Source organism: Pyxicephalus adspersus, chromosome 8 (assembly GCF_032062135.1).
Source record: "Pyxicephalus adspersus chromosome 8, UCB_Pads_2.0, whole genome shotgun sequence".
Classification (NCBI taxonomy): Eukaryota; Metazoa; Chordata; class Amphibia; order Anura; family Pyxicephalidae; genus Pyxicephalus; species Pyxicephalus adspersus.
In genome coordinates, this window is record NC_092865.1 from 69506672 (window position 1) to 69523266 (window position 16595).

Consider the following 16595-nt stretch of genomic DNA (forward strand, 5'->3'; position numbering starts at 1 on the left):
CACCCTGCTGTGCTCTCTCCCCTTTACTTTCATTACTACCGTGTTTCCCCAATGATAAGGCATCCCCATCAAATAAGCCACCCCCCGATTTTTGCTCAAATAATAAAAATAGGGCACCCCCAGCTAATAAGACATCCTCCAATACCTGATACTGTGTGACTCCTCGATGCTGGCTGCAGTGCAAAGCGAAACTGAAAGTAACAACAAGCCCGCACACGCGACCCCACGACTCTGCACCAGGAAGGACGAGCAAGCTGCTGATCCCTGCCTTAACAGAGTCTGTTACCCGGCCGTAGAAGCAAAAAAAAAAAGTAAGTCAGTGATCAGAAGGGGAATATGAATGGCACATGAGTGATCAGAAGGGGACAATGAATGGCACAGAGTGATCAGAAGGGGACAATCAATGGCACATGAGTGATCATGAGTGATTTTCAACAATAAATGTGTACCGTAGTCTTCTTCATGGAAAAATAAGACATCTCCCTGAAAAAAAGACCTAGGACATATTTTGGCATTTCAAAAAATATAAGACAGTGCCTTATCATAGGGGAAACAGGGTAACGCTCCTCGTCCATGAATCTGCCAGGACAGTCGTTCAGACAACGAGCGATGTACACACACCAGATTCTTGTCCAATACCTGGAACGATTTTCGGATGAGAATCATCTGACGTGTGTACATAGCCTTAGTCAGGTTTTCTGTCTTGTGCTTGTTTTCATCCACAAGCTTGCCTTTCGCATAGTCATAGTCACATTAACAAGTCATTTTTTTTTTTTTGAGAAACTATGGCAAGTTGAAATGTTTTATACATATTGGAAGAGTGTGTGTATACAATATATTTATTCTCATGACTAGCGCACAGCAGAGGAAGCCATGAACTGCACCTTCCCCAATCTAACCCAACTTTCCCATTAAAATAGACAACGCCATTTGTTGGATTAAATTGGCCATAGCAGCTCATTTTATTGACCATTGTATATATTACCATACTTTTTATATACATCAACATATGTACAACATCAAAACAACTAACTTTTCATGACAGCCTTTTATTCCACCAGCCATTGTTTTCTTTCTAGGTCCATGAAACAATTCCTCCCATCCTAATCGTTTTACCAAATACCTCCGCTCACTAACCAGGCCCCCAGCCGCTATCACACTGCCTCGGGGACAATTAGCGGGTAAGCCCTTTTAACACCTAGCCCCCACAACAAGCAAGTGTCCTGCAGGACCACCACTAACGAAACAGAGCCAGTCCCCTGATAGGCCCTACCCCCTTGTTCCCTTTCTTCCCGAACCCCATTCATGGGCCTAGTAAAAAACCGCCCTGCTGCTATGACAAATGCCCAAACCTTATTGCCAAGAAACAGGGAGGGAGGGTGGAAGTTGCTTGTTCCCAGAATAATTGCCTATCCCCTCCCCTTGTGTACCTTTTTAAGTCTTCTCTCTGCACCAATAACCCCCCAATCAAAACAGGTAATCTTTTCGCACTTTTTTTTTTTTTTAATTTCCCGCACTTTCTTTTTCCCGCTCTCTCTCTCATTTTTTTTTTTTTTTTTTTTTACACTTAAGCCCTGCTTTTCCTGCCTTCCCTTCTTACCCTGTCATGCGGCCCTTCGCCTAAATAGCTCCAGGCCAACTTTCTCTTTTTTTCTGACATAAATCATCACTCTATTGCAGGGGTGCGCAACAGGTGGATCGCCATCTACCGGTAGAACGCAAAGGCAACACGAGTAGATCAAAATTCTACCGCACACAGGAGTTATTAAGTCCAAGTTTTTACTGTTGGTAGATCATTTTGACTTGGTCATTTTAAAAGTAGCTCGCATGCCAAAAAAGTGTGGGCACCCCTGATTTATTTGCTCTATTATGGTACTCCTGAGGAAGGAGACTAGTTCTGTGAAACACATCAAGAGTGTTAGAGCTCTCTCAGATAATCTTTAGACATGCGAGAGATTTATGGGTGCAAATTCAGCAATTATGTGATAGTTGTGCTTTATTTAGAAACCAGTAAATTCTTTTGTGACCAATGATGTTGAAATATGTAAATATGTTTTTTTTATAATGCAACATAAAAAACATTTTTTCTTTCTCTTGTTTTTTATAGTATATCGCAGAAAATATGTTTTGAAATATTTGGTGTTTATCTGTGTTTTCAGTTTCTTAGCCCAAGTCTGGGACTACGATTGTTTCTCTTTGTTGTTATTTGGGGATGTGGTACATTAATTATACATTACCAGTAAGAAGCCAATTGAAATAATTTTATGTCCCTCCTATAGAGCATGCCAAATAAGATTCTTTATTTTAATACATAAAAAAATATATATTGAATATATTCAATATATATTGAGTATATTGAACTTTTTTTCATTGTTTTTTTTCATTACCCATATAGGTAACAATTAGAAAAACAGTAATACATTTAAATATGTATCTTGAAAAATAACCAGGTTTATATGGAGCAACCACATGTTTGTTTTCTATCAATATATCACGTACAGGCACTATACTACACTGTCATATTATAATGGGTACTATGAATATGTTACCAATATCTAAACTTTAGAGTAGTTTGATTGAGTAGTAAAATTTACAGTGCAATTTTTATTCTTTCCTCCTTTGTTAGTGTTTTACATCTGATACTCTGTTTAACACTTTTTATAGTTATGTCAATGTTACATACCAGATCCTTAGTTTTTTTTTGTATTAGGCCAACACATTACACTTTAGACCTATCATTGTACTGCATTGATATAATCAAGGTCAGTACTACAAACTTTCTGTGTTGGGTCGTGTATTTTGAAGTCTACATGGGAAACGAGCTGGTATATGACTTGTTCACACTGGCCATGAGGTTGCGGAGCCTTTACCGCAGGGGTGTCAAACTCAAATACACAGGGCCGAAGTTAAAAACTTAGACCAAGTCGCGGGCCAAACCTAAAATTTATTGAAAAAATTATTCTCACTAAGAAGAAACAAGAACACATGAGAAGAGCATGTAGTAATTATTGCATGCTCTTCTCATGTGTTCTTGTTTCCTCTTATTGAGATTAATTGTTTTAATTTGGCAGAGAATGCAATGGCTGCATTCATTTGGTTTCACATTGCATTCTCTGTCACAGTAAAACAATTAATATAACAATAGCTCTATGATAATTCCTGATAATAATAATCCTGATAATTCCTGAAAAAAATAATAAAAAATAAACTCCGCAGGGTCCACACATAGGCTGCTGTTCAATAGACAAGAGTGATGCGGCTACTACAATTCCTGGTATCACTTGTGTCTATAAAATGCGGGGCCACACATAGGCAGAGAGGCCGCTGGTCTGGAGACATGAGTGATGCTGGGAATTGTAATAGCGGCATTGTACTTGCGTCTATAGAACAGCAGCTTAATATGAATTGCAGCTTTCCTGCCGATACTACGGACTGCAGTAGTGGTGAGCCAGCTGCAATTCATATTTAGAATTTGTTTGGGAGCCAAAAAAAGGACGTGTCAGGCCAGATTTGGCCTGCAGGCCGGGGTTTGACACCCCTGCCTTACCGCTTCCTGGTGCCAGGGAACCGCTGCCTCCTGGGCGACGCTACGTGCAGCTTCCCCCGGTGGCAACTCCTTAAAGAAAATACAGGTGGCAGTGAGCAGTGCTATTACCGCACACTGCTGCCGGGCTGTCAATTGTGATGTATTGTGATGTGAGTGTATGATTAGCTGTCAAAGTGCCAGCTGAGGTGAGCCATGCTGGATCACTCGATTCCAAGGCATGTCCCTCAGATCCTCCTGCCATGGAGTTCTGAAAGAAGTGCCTGTTCAATTTTCCATGGTCATACTAACCCAGGGGAAAATGCCACCCTGTCCCCAAGTCCTTCCTTAGATTCCTTTGCTAGTGGTAAGTTTAGGTTATAGTTCTTCAAAGAATTGGAGAAGTAAGTAAAGAGATGGCTGGTGTGATATAAAGGGAGTAAGAATAAAACAAACTGGTAAAATCACCATGGATTTCCTGGGGGATAGTAGAAAATTGAGATAAAAAGCAATATTTACTATATATCTAATTATTACACCAATAGAGAAATGAAATTACATGTCTAGGGTTAATACATACATATAAAATAATGTAAGTAGTGGGCATTTGTATATATTGTGAAATGTGGATATTTAGGTATTGCTGTGCTTGCATTATGCAATTCATTGTTGGAGTTCCAAAAAATAATACACATTGGGTCTGATTGATTATAGCTCTTCAAGGCTGGAGAGAATACACTTTCATCAGTGAAGCTGGGTGATCCAGCAAACCTGGAATAGATTTCTTCAATGTCATTGGCTATTTGCTAGCAAATGTTTTAAATCCAGGACCAGATGCATTCCAGGCTTGCTGGATCACCCAGCTTCACTGATGAAAGTGTATTCTCTCCAGCCTTGGAGAGCTTTAATAAATAAGACCCTTTGTGTAGCATGGCATTTCAGAAGGGATTTGAAGTGTGTCTGTATGGAAATCACAATTTAAATTTAAAATGTAAATGATTTTAAGATTTTAATCTTCACAGGTTGCTTTTGCACACAACAGATCTTCCTAATGCCAATCCCACGCCCTGAGTTGGTGTGGCAATACAGTTTTTATTAGCTATAAAACTTTCCCTTTGATACTGATATAAGCAGAAATGCTGGATCCTAAAGTACCTGTCTTATGTCTGATCCAGTTGTGCCAGGATTTTCATTATTCTAGCCTAGAACTGGTTTAAAACAAAGCATAGACCTTTGCAGGGTAGCAGATCTGCTTTACACATAACCAAAATTTCTAGACATCTTTGGTGCATTCCTTTGCTGATTTTTTTTCCCGTTGACTCTAAGCAATTCAACCTTTTGCACAATCTGTGTTTACACTAAGAAAAGTCTTCCCCCGATAAAAATATAAAAACACACCTGTTCATTATGTTGTTGCTGTGTGTTGTTCCATTACATTCATACCAGAAAACAGAATTGCTGCAATTGTTGCATAAGGAAATGGGGAAGGTGGCACCAAGTTCCAGGAAGTTGGATACGGGTGTTCTAGTTACACCTTGTTTTATATGCAAAATATCATTGCCAAACTAGAGACCTACTCTGCATAATCTTTCTAAATAAAAATACTCGGTAAAATTTAAAAAATAAAATCATAATCAAAATATTTACTAATTATAAATAAATATATATATAGTGTATGTAAGTAAATATGTAAATATATATGTATATATCATAAAACAGCACAGTATTGGAAATACAACTCAATAAACAAAACAAAGTTAAAATAAAACAAAACTGATTAAATCAAACAATACCAGGATTATATTAACAGAAAATAGCTTTATCAAATTTAAATTCAAAATTCAGTGTTACTTTAAATTTGTAAAAGAGATCAACTTTATTATAATAATTGTATAAATACTCTTTTTTTTCATTTTTTTTTAGCCCCCAAGTGCATATTCTATTTCTATTTGTCAGAAAAATCTTCAGAATTGCACTGCCTTTAAATGAATAAAATTGTAAAGGAAAAAATGTAATTAAAAAAAAATCAAGCGATATGCTTTTCACTGTTTTTTTACTATTTGCCAAGATTTATCTATGTTACAGTTTCCTCCAGCACTCCGAGGAGTTAAAAAAAAAAAAAGAATTACTATAATTCAGCCTCTTGGAATTTACCCAGAAGTGGAGTGCTCAGCCTCTGGTATAATCTCCACGCTTTGAATACTGCAGCACATTGCTTCCTAAACAGCTCTGCCAGAATGTCCCAGCAACTTCTCTCCCGGGCTCTGGTGTCAAGAAGCTGGCTAGCTGGAGCCCTGAAAAAAGGTCAGCCAGGCCCAGCTCTGCGTGTACTGGATGCATCCTTCTACTACCCACCAATTCGAGATGGACGCAAGGAGTTTAATGAAAAGCACATACCGGGAGCATTATATTTTGACATAGATGAATGTAAGGACAAGACATCTCCCTATGAAGTAATGCTACCCAGTGAATCTGCCTTTGCCAAATATGTGGGCAACCTTGGCATTAATAATGATAGCCATGTTGTGGTGTATGATGCTGATCAAGTGGGCATTTACTATTCGGCAAGGGTCTGGTGGATGTTTAAGGTCTTTGGTCATAAAAAGGTGTTTGTTCTGGATGGAGGGTTCAGGAATTGGGAGAAGGAAGGATATCCGGTAACATCGGAAGTGGCCAAGCCACAACCAGAGACTTATAAAGCTGTGCTGAATTCTTCTTTGGTCAAAAAGTTTGAAGACATTCAGAGGAATCTAAGCAGCAAAGAGTTCCAGTTGGTGGACTCTCGTCCCGCAGGCCGCTACACGGGGACAGATCCTGAACCAGGAGGTATAGTAAATTGGGGTATTTAAAATACAGTATGCATAGATTGCAAATCTTCCTGATATCCTGATTTGTCCCACATTTTGGACACTGGATGTTGTATCCATTGTTTTTGTTTTCTATTGAAAAAATACTCTGAGCAAAAAGTTCCAATGCCTAGAAAGAAAACTTTCAAACACCAGCATACCAAGGATATTGCATCATGCTATTTACACGCCTAACTAGAGACATACAAGTGCAAAGCATTATAACATCAAAATTGTTGCTTATTATATACAATCCTGTATTCTAACATTTTGCAATCATACAATAAGTTCTTCCTGTCTTGTTACTTTGTGCATTCGAACATTTTCAGGGCCATATTTTATTATTGTCATTATTTTTAATACTTTAATAGGTTTGTAGTGTGCTTTTCTCCTTCAATATCTACACAACTAGTTAGGTACAACACTTCAGCTGCAAAGTGCACTTGTAATTTGTTTTAAACACTTTGAACTATGGAGCTCTGTATTCAGACTTTAAAAAGTGCAGAGGTCTTTTTAGGTGAGACGCAAATAGCTATTGTAACTCAGTAGATAGTAACTTTTATCAAAGATCCATGCCTGGCTGGCTTGGTAAAGAAAGTAGCTGTTAGTTTTTAGTTTACTGGTTTGTACTATGAAAACAAAACTAAACCTCCTATTGTGTGTTACTTCCCCCTCCTCCTAGATCGTAAGCTCTTCTGGGCAGGATCCTCTCCTCTTGTGTCACTGCCTGTATCTGTCTATCATTTGTAACCCCTATTTAATTTACAGTGCTATGTAATATGTTGGTGCTATATAAATCCTGCTTATTAATAATAATAATAATAATAATAATAATACCCCCCAAAAAGTAACCAGAAGGTAGAGGAGTTTGACATGCAAATTCTCTTTTGCACAAAAAAAAATTCCCAGCTCCTAGTGACTTCTTGATTTTTTAAACATTTTTTATCCTGCACGGCACAAAGCATGAACCATGCAAAAACTCCCCTAAGCTTTCTACATGGCAGTGCTGCCAATAGACCCAGATACTCGAACATTGTAACTCCTGTGCATCATTTGCTGCAGGATGCATATCAAAAGTTAAGTGTATCACCCAGACAAACAAGAATTCAGTTCCACTTTGATACATGTATTTAGCTAAATTTAAGAAAGACAGTATAATAAGTGCGCCCTAAATGTGAGAATACATACTGGGCCTGAATAATTAAAGCTCTGCAACACTGGAGAAGGTAGACTATCATTAGAAAAACTAGGTGATCCAGAAAACCTGTAATGGATCTGGTCCAGAGTTGACAATGTTTGTCAGCTAATAGCAAATCATCAAGAAATCCATTCCGAGTTTGCTGGATCACCCAGTTTCACCCATGATAGTCTATCTTCTCCAGTCTTGACGACCTTTAATAAATCAGGCCCACTGTATTATAAGCCTTCAATAACTCAATAAAATGTGTTACAGTATCTTTTCAAAATTTGCGCACCTTTGGGGCAAACTTTAAACCTAATGGGAGCGCAGAGCCTCCCGGGATGCATTTAGGTACTGTCACGGTCCTTTCCGTGACTGAAGTTAGAGGATCTGTCAGACAAGCTGCATGTGAGGTTATCTGACAGTCTCTTTGTTTTTACTTGTTTCTGTGTTGTTGTTTGTAATGAGCACATGAATTTAAAATATTTAATTAGAATTTAGTAATTGGGTTTATATCTACTTTAACCACCTTGGTATTCCCAAGTGTGGCTCGGGGTGAATTTTATGTACAAAAAGTGGTAACCTCGGGGTAGCATAAAGAAATCCTACCTTGTCCCCAAGATAGAGCAGCGTCTTCCAGCGATCCCCAGCCTGATTCTACGCCACGTCCTCGGCTCGATCGATGGGATGCATGAAGCGTTGGTACGCTGCGGAGGCGTGGCGGGAAATTTAAAAGCATTACATTGTAATCTGCTTTTAAACATTGATCACAGTGATAAACTTATAAAAAAAAAATCAAATATTAAACTCAAAAGTTTATTCTATTATTGTAGCCTTGTTTGGACAAATTTAATTTTTTCTTACTTTTTTATTAAAATTATTAAATTAAATGTATTGTTATTATATTATTTCATTATTTTTTTATAATTATTTATTATATTATAATTTATGATTTGTGTTTCAAACTTCATCATACCCGGGAGGTATTGTTAAGAATTACAGGCCTAAAATAATAAACAACAAATTTCCACTCAAAACAATGTACCGCTTTTGACATAAAAATACAAACAGAATTAGACCGGCAGAAAGGTTAAGGGGTATGTTTATAAAGCATTAAATTTTGACAACAACACCTGCAGTGAATGTATGATGAATGTCAAATTCACTGGTATGCTTCAAGGTGTGTAGCTTATTTTCAGGGTAAGGATAGGTATTACGTATTTTTAGTTTAGGGGGGAACCAATGTGTAGGGGATTTTTTCTTTTTAAATAAAAGAGAAGCTGCAGATCTTTCACATGTTCTCATGCCAACTCCTATCCCCAGGACCAGATTTATTATTTTTTCAGCAATGTGCGGGCTCTAGTAAGCTGGGTATGTTAATTTAGGCACAAAACCGTTGGTGGTTGAGATGATGACAGATTTACGTTCAGTTTAGTGGAGAAATTATTTTCTTGAAATAAAACCACAGTATAGAATTGTGGATTGGAGACATTGTGAAACATTCATCCTATTACACAAAGCATTTATAATTTTACCTAGGACAGATTCAAACCGCCATGGTCCATGTACCCATGTGAACAGTTTTCTTTGTTAGACAAGTCACGATTACTGGAATTATTATTATATTTATTTATATAGCGCCAACATATTACGCAGCTGTCACGTATAACAGGGAGGGGAGGGTAACAGAAAGGTGTATAAACTACTAGGCCTCAAATGACTAGGGAAAAGGGAATGGTCACCCCTTGCAGACACCCTAATCTAGCCCTAACTCCTAACCGTATGAATATCCCCTGATGGTGGGTACTCATACACAGGAACCTAGGCCCTAGTAGCCCTGCATAGCCCTGGCAGTAGTGTCTGGCTTGAGACTGCTGGTTCCTTCCCCTATGAAGGACCCAGTGTCTCCCTGAGGCCTAGTAAACAACTAAATCACCACAATACACCAAAAGTAAAGCAACTTATCTTATAGCAGATATCAACAGGAACTCAGGATGGCTCAACACTCCAGCTATTCACAACCCAGCAGTGAATATCAACTGCACAGCATGAAGTGTGAGGCCAGACTAAATGGAGGAGCAGTAATGACCACCAGCTGCACCTGATGCAAGGGGAGTTCTCATTACAAACAACAACACAGAAACAAGTAAAAACAAAGAGACTGTCAGATAATCTCACATGCAGCTTGTCTGACAGATCCTCAAACTTCCGTCACGGAAGGGACCCTGACAGCAGCGCTGTACATTAAATAGGGGATGCAAATGACAGATAAAGACAGAGAAGGAGGAGAGGATCTTGCCCTGAAGAGCTTACAATCTAGGAGGCGAGGGAAGTAACACATAATAGGAGGGATTATTTTGTTTGCTTGTTTCAACTAATTTGCTTTGTTCAATTCACAGAAATATTTCCTGGGCACATTCCGGGCTCCATAAACCTCCCATTCACCAGTTTCTTGACGGAAGACGGATTTGAGAAGACCCCTGATGAGATTCAGCGTCTGTTTCAGGACAAAGGAATAGATCTGAAGAAGCCTCTGACAATCACTTGCCGTCGTGGTGTTACAGCCTGCCAGTTGGCATTGGCTTCCTACATCCTCGGCAAGGAAGATACTGCCATCTATGATGGGTCATGGTATGAATGGTTCCATAGAGCCAAGCCAGAACAAAAAGTTACTGTTTGGAAGAGTGAGAAGTAACAGCAAGTCTGTGTCCATGGGAAAATATTGGTGTCTTGATCACTGGAAGCTGTCTAGGGGTCTGGGGTGCTTTGTTGTATCAGGGTGATTTTATTACTAAGCCAAAAGTGCCAAGAGGGATTAAAGGACAATTGCACCTTTGAGTCAAAAGTTTCTAATCTGCACCCATACACTTGGCAGAACGATGAATTTTAAAGCTGAAATCTGCCCTTACCTTCGGTAATGCACAGGTAAGTTGGCACATTTCCTGTACTTGTATTGCTTACTTTGATTTACCTGTGCATTGTAAACTTTGCACAGTGTGTATTAGAAGCTGCAGCAAGTCCGATAGAGCATGCATCATTTTGTCAGCTTTCAGTTGAGTGTTTCCATGCAAACTGCTGCTTGCACTGAGCCATGCTAGACAGGTCAATGTGTTTTGGGAAAGTATGAGGTGCAGCAGGACATCTCTTCTATGTAAGCTGCAGAAGCTGAAGTTAACTGGGTGTAATTGTAATCTTTTGACTCAAAGATGCAGTTGTAAATAAAGCCTAAATCAAATTTGTTTACATCAGCTATATACATTTCAGGTACACCAATACAAAAGTTAAAGTGTGGTCAGCCATAGCCTGCTCTCCTGCTGCAGAAAAGAACTCTTGCTATATGTGTGGAAGCAGTAGTCTTCCTGCAGGGGTGACCTGGCATGCACCCTTCTAAGTCAGACCTATAGCTCTGCAATTAGCAAAGGTCATGCTTTCTTCTGATTAGAAGTTTCAATCTCTATTGCAGGAAGGGGTTGAAAGGGATGTTGGATCTCTGCAAACAGACCACTGCTTCCTCAAATGGGCAAGGGCTGTATAATACCGTATATTACAATATACTACATTATAATGTAGACAGGGACAGGCTTTTTTCATTACGAATGTGGCTGCTTTATAAAGAAAACCGGGTGTCTAACACTTTTTGTTTTGATATAGCTGAAGTTTTAGTTGAGCTTTGATAAATTTCTTATGAACTATAGGTCCGTGTATATTTTAAAGGGAAAATAAATGGATGTTTCAGAATATTTGATAAAAGTGTCTTTGTCTGTGTCTTCATCTGAATTTGTACCTCAAAGCCCAGATTAGGACCTTAGTTCTGGCATTAGCAACCATTATTCATTATGCTTCACTTGGTATCTCAAGGAAACAAATCAGAGGGATAGCCCGCAGCAGAGGAGGGTACAACTTGTCCTACAACTAGAAATAAAACATTGGTGACATTTAAAACATAAATATGAAAAAATGTGAGCAGGTGGGAAGGGACAGCCTATGTCTGTTCTGCTATAAAAAAAAACAAACTTCTTGATCACAATTGTTCTTCAGTGCACAAAATGTAGCAATTGTGGCTCTCTTACATTCTCTCCAAAGTTGCAGGCCCACCAGACCCAAGCTTGGGGAGATCTTCCAGCTTACCGGCTTCACACAGACCTTCTACCTGAGCCACACCTGGCCTCAGGCTGTCACTCCCCTATTTCAAAGGCAGATATCTCCAGGTGCTCCCAGAACCATTTTCAATCTTTGACCTGGAAAAGGGATGGAGAGCCTGGCCAACCAATCCTTCCAGGACACTCCGGGCCTGGATCTCAAATAAAATGCAGCAATTCTGCTCATTACAAATATGCTTGGCCCTATCCAGGCCTTCTTTTCTGGGAGCAGATGATGCCAAATACTCTGTAAATATGGCATCATGTATTTCATCTTGCTACAATATATATATAAAATTATTTTTCCATCCTTTTTTTGACAGCAGTTTGCAGACTGAAGCCATCACCAGGCATATAAGGATTACTTTGAGGGACAGCACCAGAAAGGAGGTGAAAAGAAAAAAACTTTGAGGAAACTTTTAAGAGTTGAACTTTAATTTTAAGAATGAGATTTAAATTCTGACAAATGCCCACTTTGTGTTGGTTCTGTATGTGCTGTATACCAACTTTCTCTAGACACTTCCAGGGTTAGAAATATAGAAACAGCACAACATACTTCATAATAAGTCCTTCAGTCAAGAGGCTTACACATAATGTAATACTTGGAAACTAAAGAACGCATCCTTTTATGACATATAAGCACACATACCGATAGATAGGAAGTTTTGATTCATAATAGGTGCTGATAATATAAGCCTTGGTGTATAATCGTGTGAGATCAGATCTTTTCACAAAATTCCTTGGCTTCTGGTTATATGATTGGCACTGTAACAAACCAGGAATAGCATTTTTCTCAGAAGGCATTTCTCAGTATTTCATCCCTTTTATTACTGTTTCCCTATACAGACAAGCTTTATTTTAAATCTTACGTGTAGACCAGGGGTTAGCAACAGGTGGATTGCAACAGCAACGCAAGTAGATCACGGAACCCTGCCTTTCAAAATAAACTCTACCGTGCACAGGAGTTATTAAGTCCAACTTTTTATTATTAGATCATTTTGACGTGGTCATTTTAAAGTAGCTTGCAAGTCAAAAAAGTGTGGGCAACCCCTGGTGTAGACCCTTTCTATAGGGAACCCGGCCACTGGCTTCTCACATATTGGGTACTCACAGGGCAAGATCCCCCTGTCTTATTTCTTGTTCACCTGTTCAGTTTTGGGTATTCATGCCCACCCTTCTATGTTTCAGATCACCATTGCTTTCCCCATATACCTAAAATAACAAAAATCCTCCTGATAGAGTGGAAAGCCAACATGATGCCCAGCACATCTGTATATAGATGTGAAATAGAAATTAGACAACAGCGATGGAGAGTCATGATTTCTAAATGGAGTTCTCTTGGCACTTTAATAACAAATTTAACAGGATAAAATTTCAGTTTGAAGCAACAATAAAGGAACTCACGTACACTTTATAGCCTTCAGTGGCCTCATGGGCTCCACTGAAACAGATGTATTCCTTGAATTAACCTATATTATACCTAAAAAAACAGACCCATCAGTGGACGCGGAGAAGACCTTAAAGCAATGGCTCATTTTGCAGATATTCATTATAAACATTTCTTTATGGCATTGTTTTTATAGGAGTTTCATGCATTTTGAACCTTTAAGAAGAACTGAAAACAAAACAAATGGCAACTGATGAGGCAGGAAAAATTTATAGAGTAAAATTATTGGTGTGGAAGAATAAACGGTTCTCCCATAGATATTTAAATGTGGATATTCATGTGCATAATTGATCAAAATATCGCAAAAGCTCATTTATTCATTATGTGGCAATGTGATTATGACATTTTAAACATTAAAGCATAAATGTTTATCCTAAAACTGAACTGAGCTTGAAGAAAAAAAATAAACCTGGTTGTCCATTTCTGGAGTATTAGGTGTTGGTACTTGTCACTGTTATTTCTGGAATAATCTAGGTGCCTACCCTCAAATATGTAAGATAGACAAAAAAACAAATGAGAGAAATAGAGCAGGGTTTTCGGCACAAAAGGTGTATTTATATATATTGTAACAAAATAGTGTAGAACACCACAGGTTCAAAATAGGCCACCATACAGTCTAGTGGTTTGAAACAATGTGATTTAAGCCCTAGGGGCCACTGAATACAATACAAAGTATAACAAGTTCAATTTGGACCACTAATACCCCAGATTAGGTGAAACGCGTCGGGTACAACTAGCAACATATATTTACAATACATATAAATACACTTTTTGTTTCAAAAAGCCCGCTCTATTTATCGTTTTTTTTTTGGCTATATTCATTTTTATACTACATGCTTACACCGTAGTCTTGCGGCAGACAGCACTCTGGGCTTCTCATCCCGTATGTAGGTTTGCCATCAACGTGGTCCTGGAGAATGCAGGATCAGTAGTAACTGCTGGTATTGCTTTGTATGTAATCAAGGACCCTATCAGAAATTTCTGGACTCCATACAATATAAAGTTCCTTGGCTTCCCCATGATTAAAAGTTTTAATATTGCAAAATTCAAGTTCTTATGATCAGGGCCCTGTATTGAATTACCCCTTGTCCCTCCCTGATGGCCCCGGTGAGATAAAAGACCAATTCGAATAAGCAGCCTAATTGGAAAGATTGCCATCACCAGAACCAGAAGAAGAGGAAGCCCTAAAGGACCATTAAATAAGGTTATTAATCCTTTCTAATGGACTCTCTAAACAAGCAATATAGTCTACACATAGTTATTAAAGTTCAAATTCCTTATAAAAGTTTTTATTTCCATACACTCAGATGCATTTGGAACACAGCACATTCTATTCCAATTCCAAACATTAAGAAACTTTTATCACATTTGTGTTATTCATTTACAGAAAGCAAACAAAAGGGAATATTAGACTGCTCAAAATAATAGCAGTGTCTGCATGCTTCTTGACAAACTTAAACATTTAATCTACAAACTGAAAAATGTTTGCTTTCCTTTGAATCACTGAACTAATATTTAGTTATATAACCACTATTTCTGAGAAGATCTGCACATCTGTGTTGCATGGAGTCAACACTTTTGAACAGGTATTTCAGCCCAGAATGATTGGATTACATTCCACAATTCCTCTACATTTCTTGGTTTTGCCTCAGAAACCAAAGGGTTTTTTATTAGATCAAGGTTAAGGGGTTGGGCTGGCCACTCCATAATGTCAATTTTGGCCTGGAACCAAGACTTTGCTCCTTTATTGGGGTTTTGGGTTCTTGTCTTGTTGAACCACCAATTTTGGCGGCATTTCCTCTACAGCTTAAGGAATCATGACCTCTACATGAATTCTGACATAATTAAACTGATCAGTGATCCTTAGTATGTGATAAATAGCCCCACATAATGAGAAACATCCATATTTCATGATATTTGCGCCACCATGTTTCACAATATTGCTTTTATCAGTCCACAAAATGTTGTGTCATTTTTCTTTGACCCAGTCAATGTTTTCCCCGTCAGCACATCTTTTATTTTAACATTGGGACATAGTAGGGGCTTCTTGTCGATAGCTGGGCTTAACAGAATTTTGACCCATTAAAAATATATGCTGCAGCATTTAATTATAAGCTGCACTTACATTTTTCATGCAAATACTCACAAACACCTGTCAATCATTCTAGTAAAGTCCACCTAACCTCCCTAGCGGTTCATTTCTTTCTGGTTTTATGTCTAAAAGCGGTACATTGTTTTTCATGAAAATTTATTTACAGTATAATATATTAGTATGAGAATAATAAAGTTTGAAACTCAAAATCATGTAACAACAATAAATTGAATAAATTAAAAAAATGGTAAATTTTTAAATTTTTTTTTTAATAAATTAAAAAAAAAATTAATTTTTTTAATCTAAATTACATTATACTCATACTATTATATATGCCATAAAATAAATGTTCTTGAAAACAATGTACTGATTTTACACAAATGAATCCAATGTATTGAATTCAGTACAGTTATTTTGTATTGAATGCAATACAAATGGATTTTGAATTTCCCACCCTGCCCCGCCTCAATGTACACACGCACCGACATCACCGGGAACTCCCCCGGTGACTCATCGGGTGCAGAAGCCCGCCGGAGGAAGAAGAAAGAAGACGGAGATTGTGGCGATGGACAGCGCGGTACGCCGCGGATCAGGTAAGCGCTGTATTTACTAACCTTCCATAGGTTTACCTACCCCGAATGTGACTCAGGGTTACCGCTTTTAGCTACTTTTTTCTACCCCGAGTAACACTCAGGGTTACCTCGGGGGAGGCTAATGCAGCCACTTTCATTTGTTTGCCTTACAGTGGGGTAAGAAGATGTAGTAGGGGCCGTGACATTGTAACTGCTTACTCACCATCCTTGTAGTCAGTCAGCACCTGGCCACACATAGTCCTACCTACTTCTTTCTGCACTGACTGCAATATTTAGCAATAGTCAATATGTGACAGTCACTGTTTTAAAATTATGCCCTATAGATTTGCGTTATGAGAAGCTTACAATATTGCGTACCGGTAAGTAGGAAGCAGAGCCTGCAATTGTATTAGGCAGACATGGCAGCCTTAAATAAATATAATACTAATTATAAATAAGAATGTTTCTCTAGTGTAACATACATTGATAACATTTGTATTGGGCTGCTTTATTTACAGTATATCTTGTACATTTCTGGAAAGGATAAATATGCTACATTTTACAAAAAAAAATTATTTGGTATAACTGAGCATTTACATTTTAAAGCCACTACATACTGTCATTTGGATTTTAATGTGGGACACGGGTACACACTGTGCCTACCCACATGCATTTTAATACATTTTACACATTATTATTGAACTTGTGGCTCTGTTTTGAGAACAGCAAGTGTTTACATGGTGAAAGTATCCTAGGGGCTTGTTCACACTGTTTTCATGTTAGTTTTAATCTTAAA

The 16595-nt window shown here is 38.2% G+C and overlaps 1 protein-coding gene across 1 annotated transcript; it reads left to right on the forward strand.

The window, feature by feature from the left end:
* The first annotated feature begins 5697 nt into the window (after nucleotides 1-5697).
* Nucleotides 5698-11299, forward strand: LOC140337348 (thiosulfate sulfurtransferase-like). The gene is made up of 2 exons (XM_072421072.1): nucleotides 5698-6349; nucleotides 9949-11299. Exons 1-2 carry the CDS (start codon nucleotides 5761-5763, stop codon nucleotides 10242-10244), a joined length of 885 nt encoding a protein of 294 aa, XP_072277173.1. The 5' UTR covers nucleotides 5698-5760; the 3' UTR covers nucleotides 10245-11299.
* Nucleotides 11300-16595: the final 5296 nt, after the last annotated feature.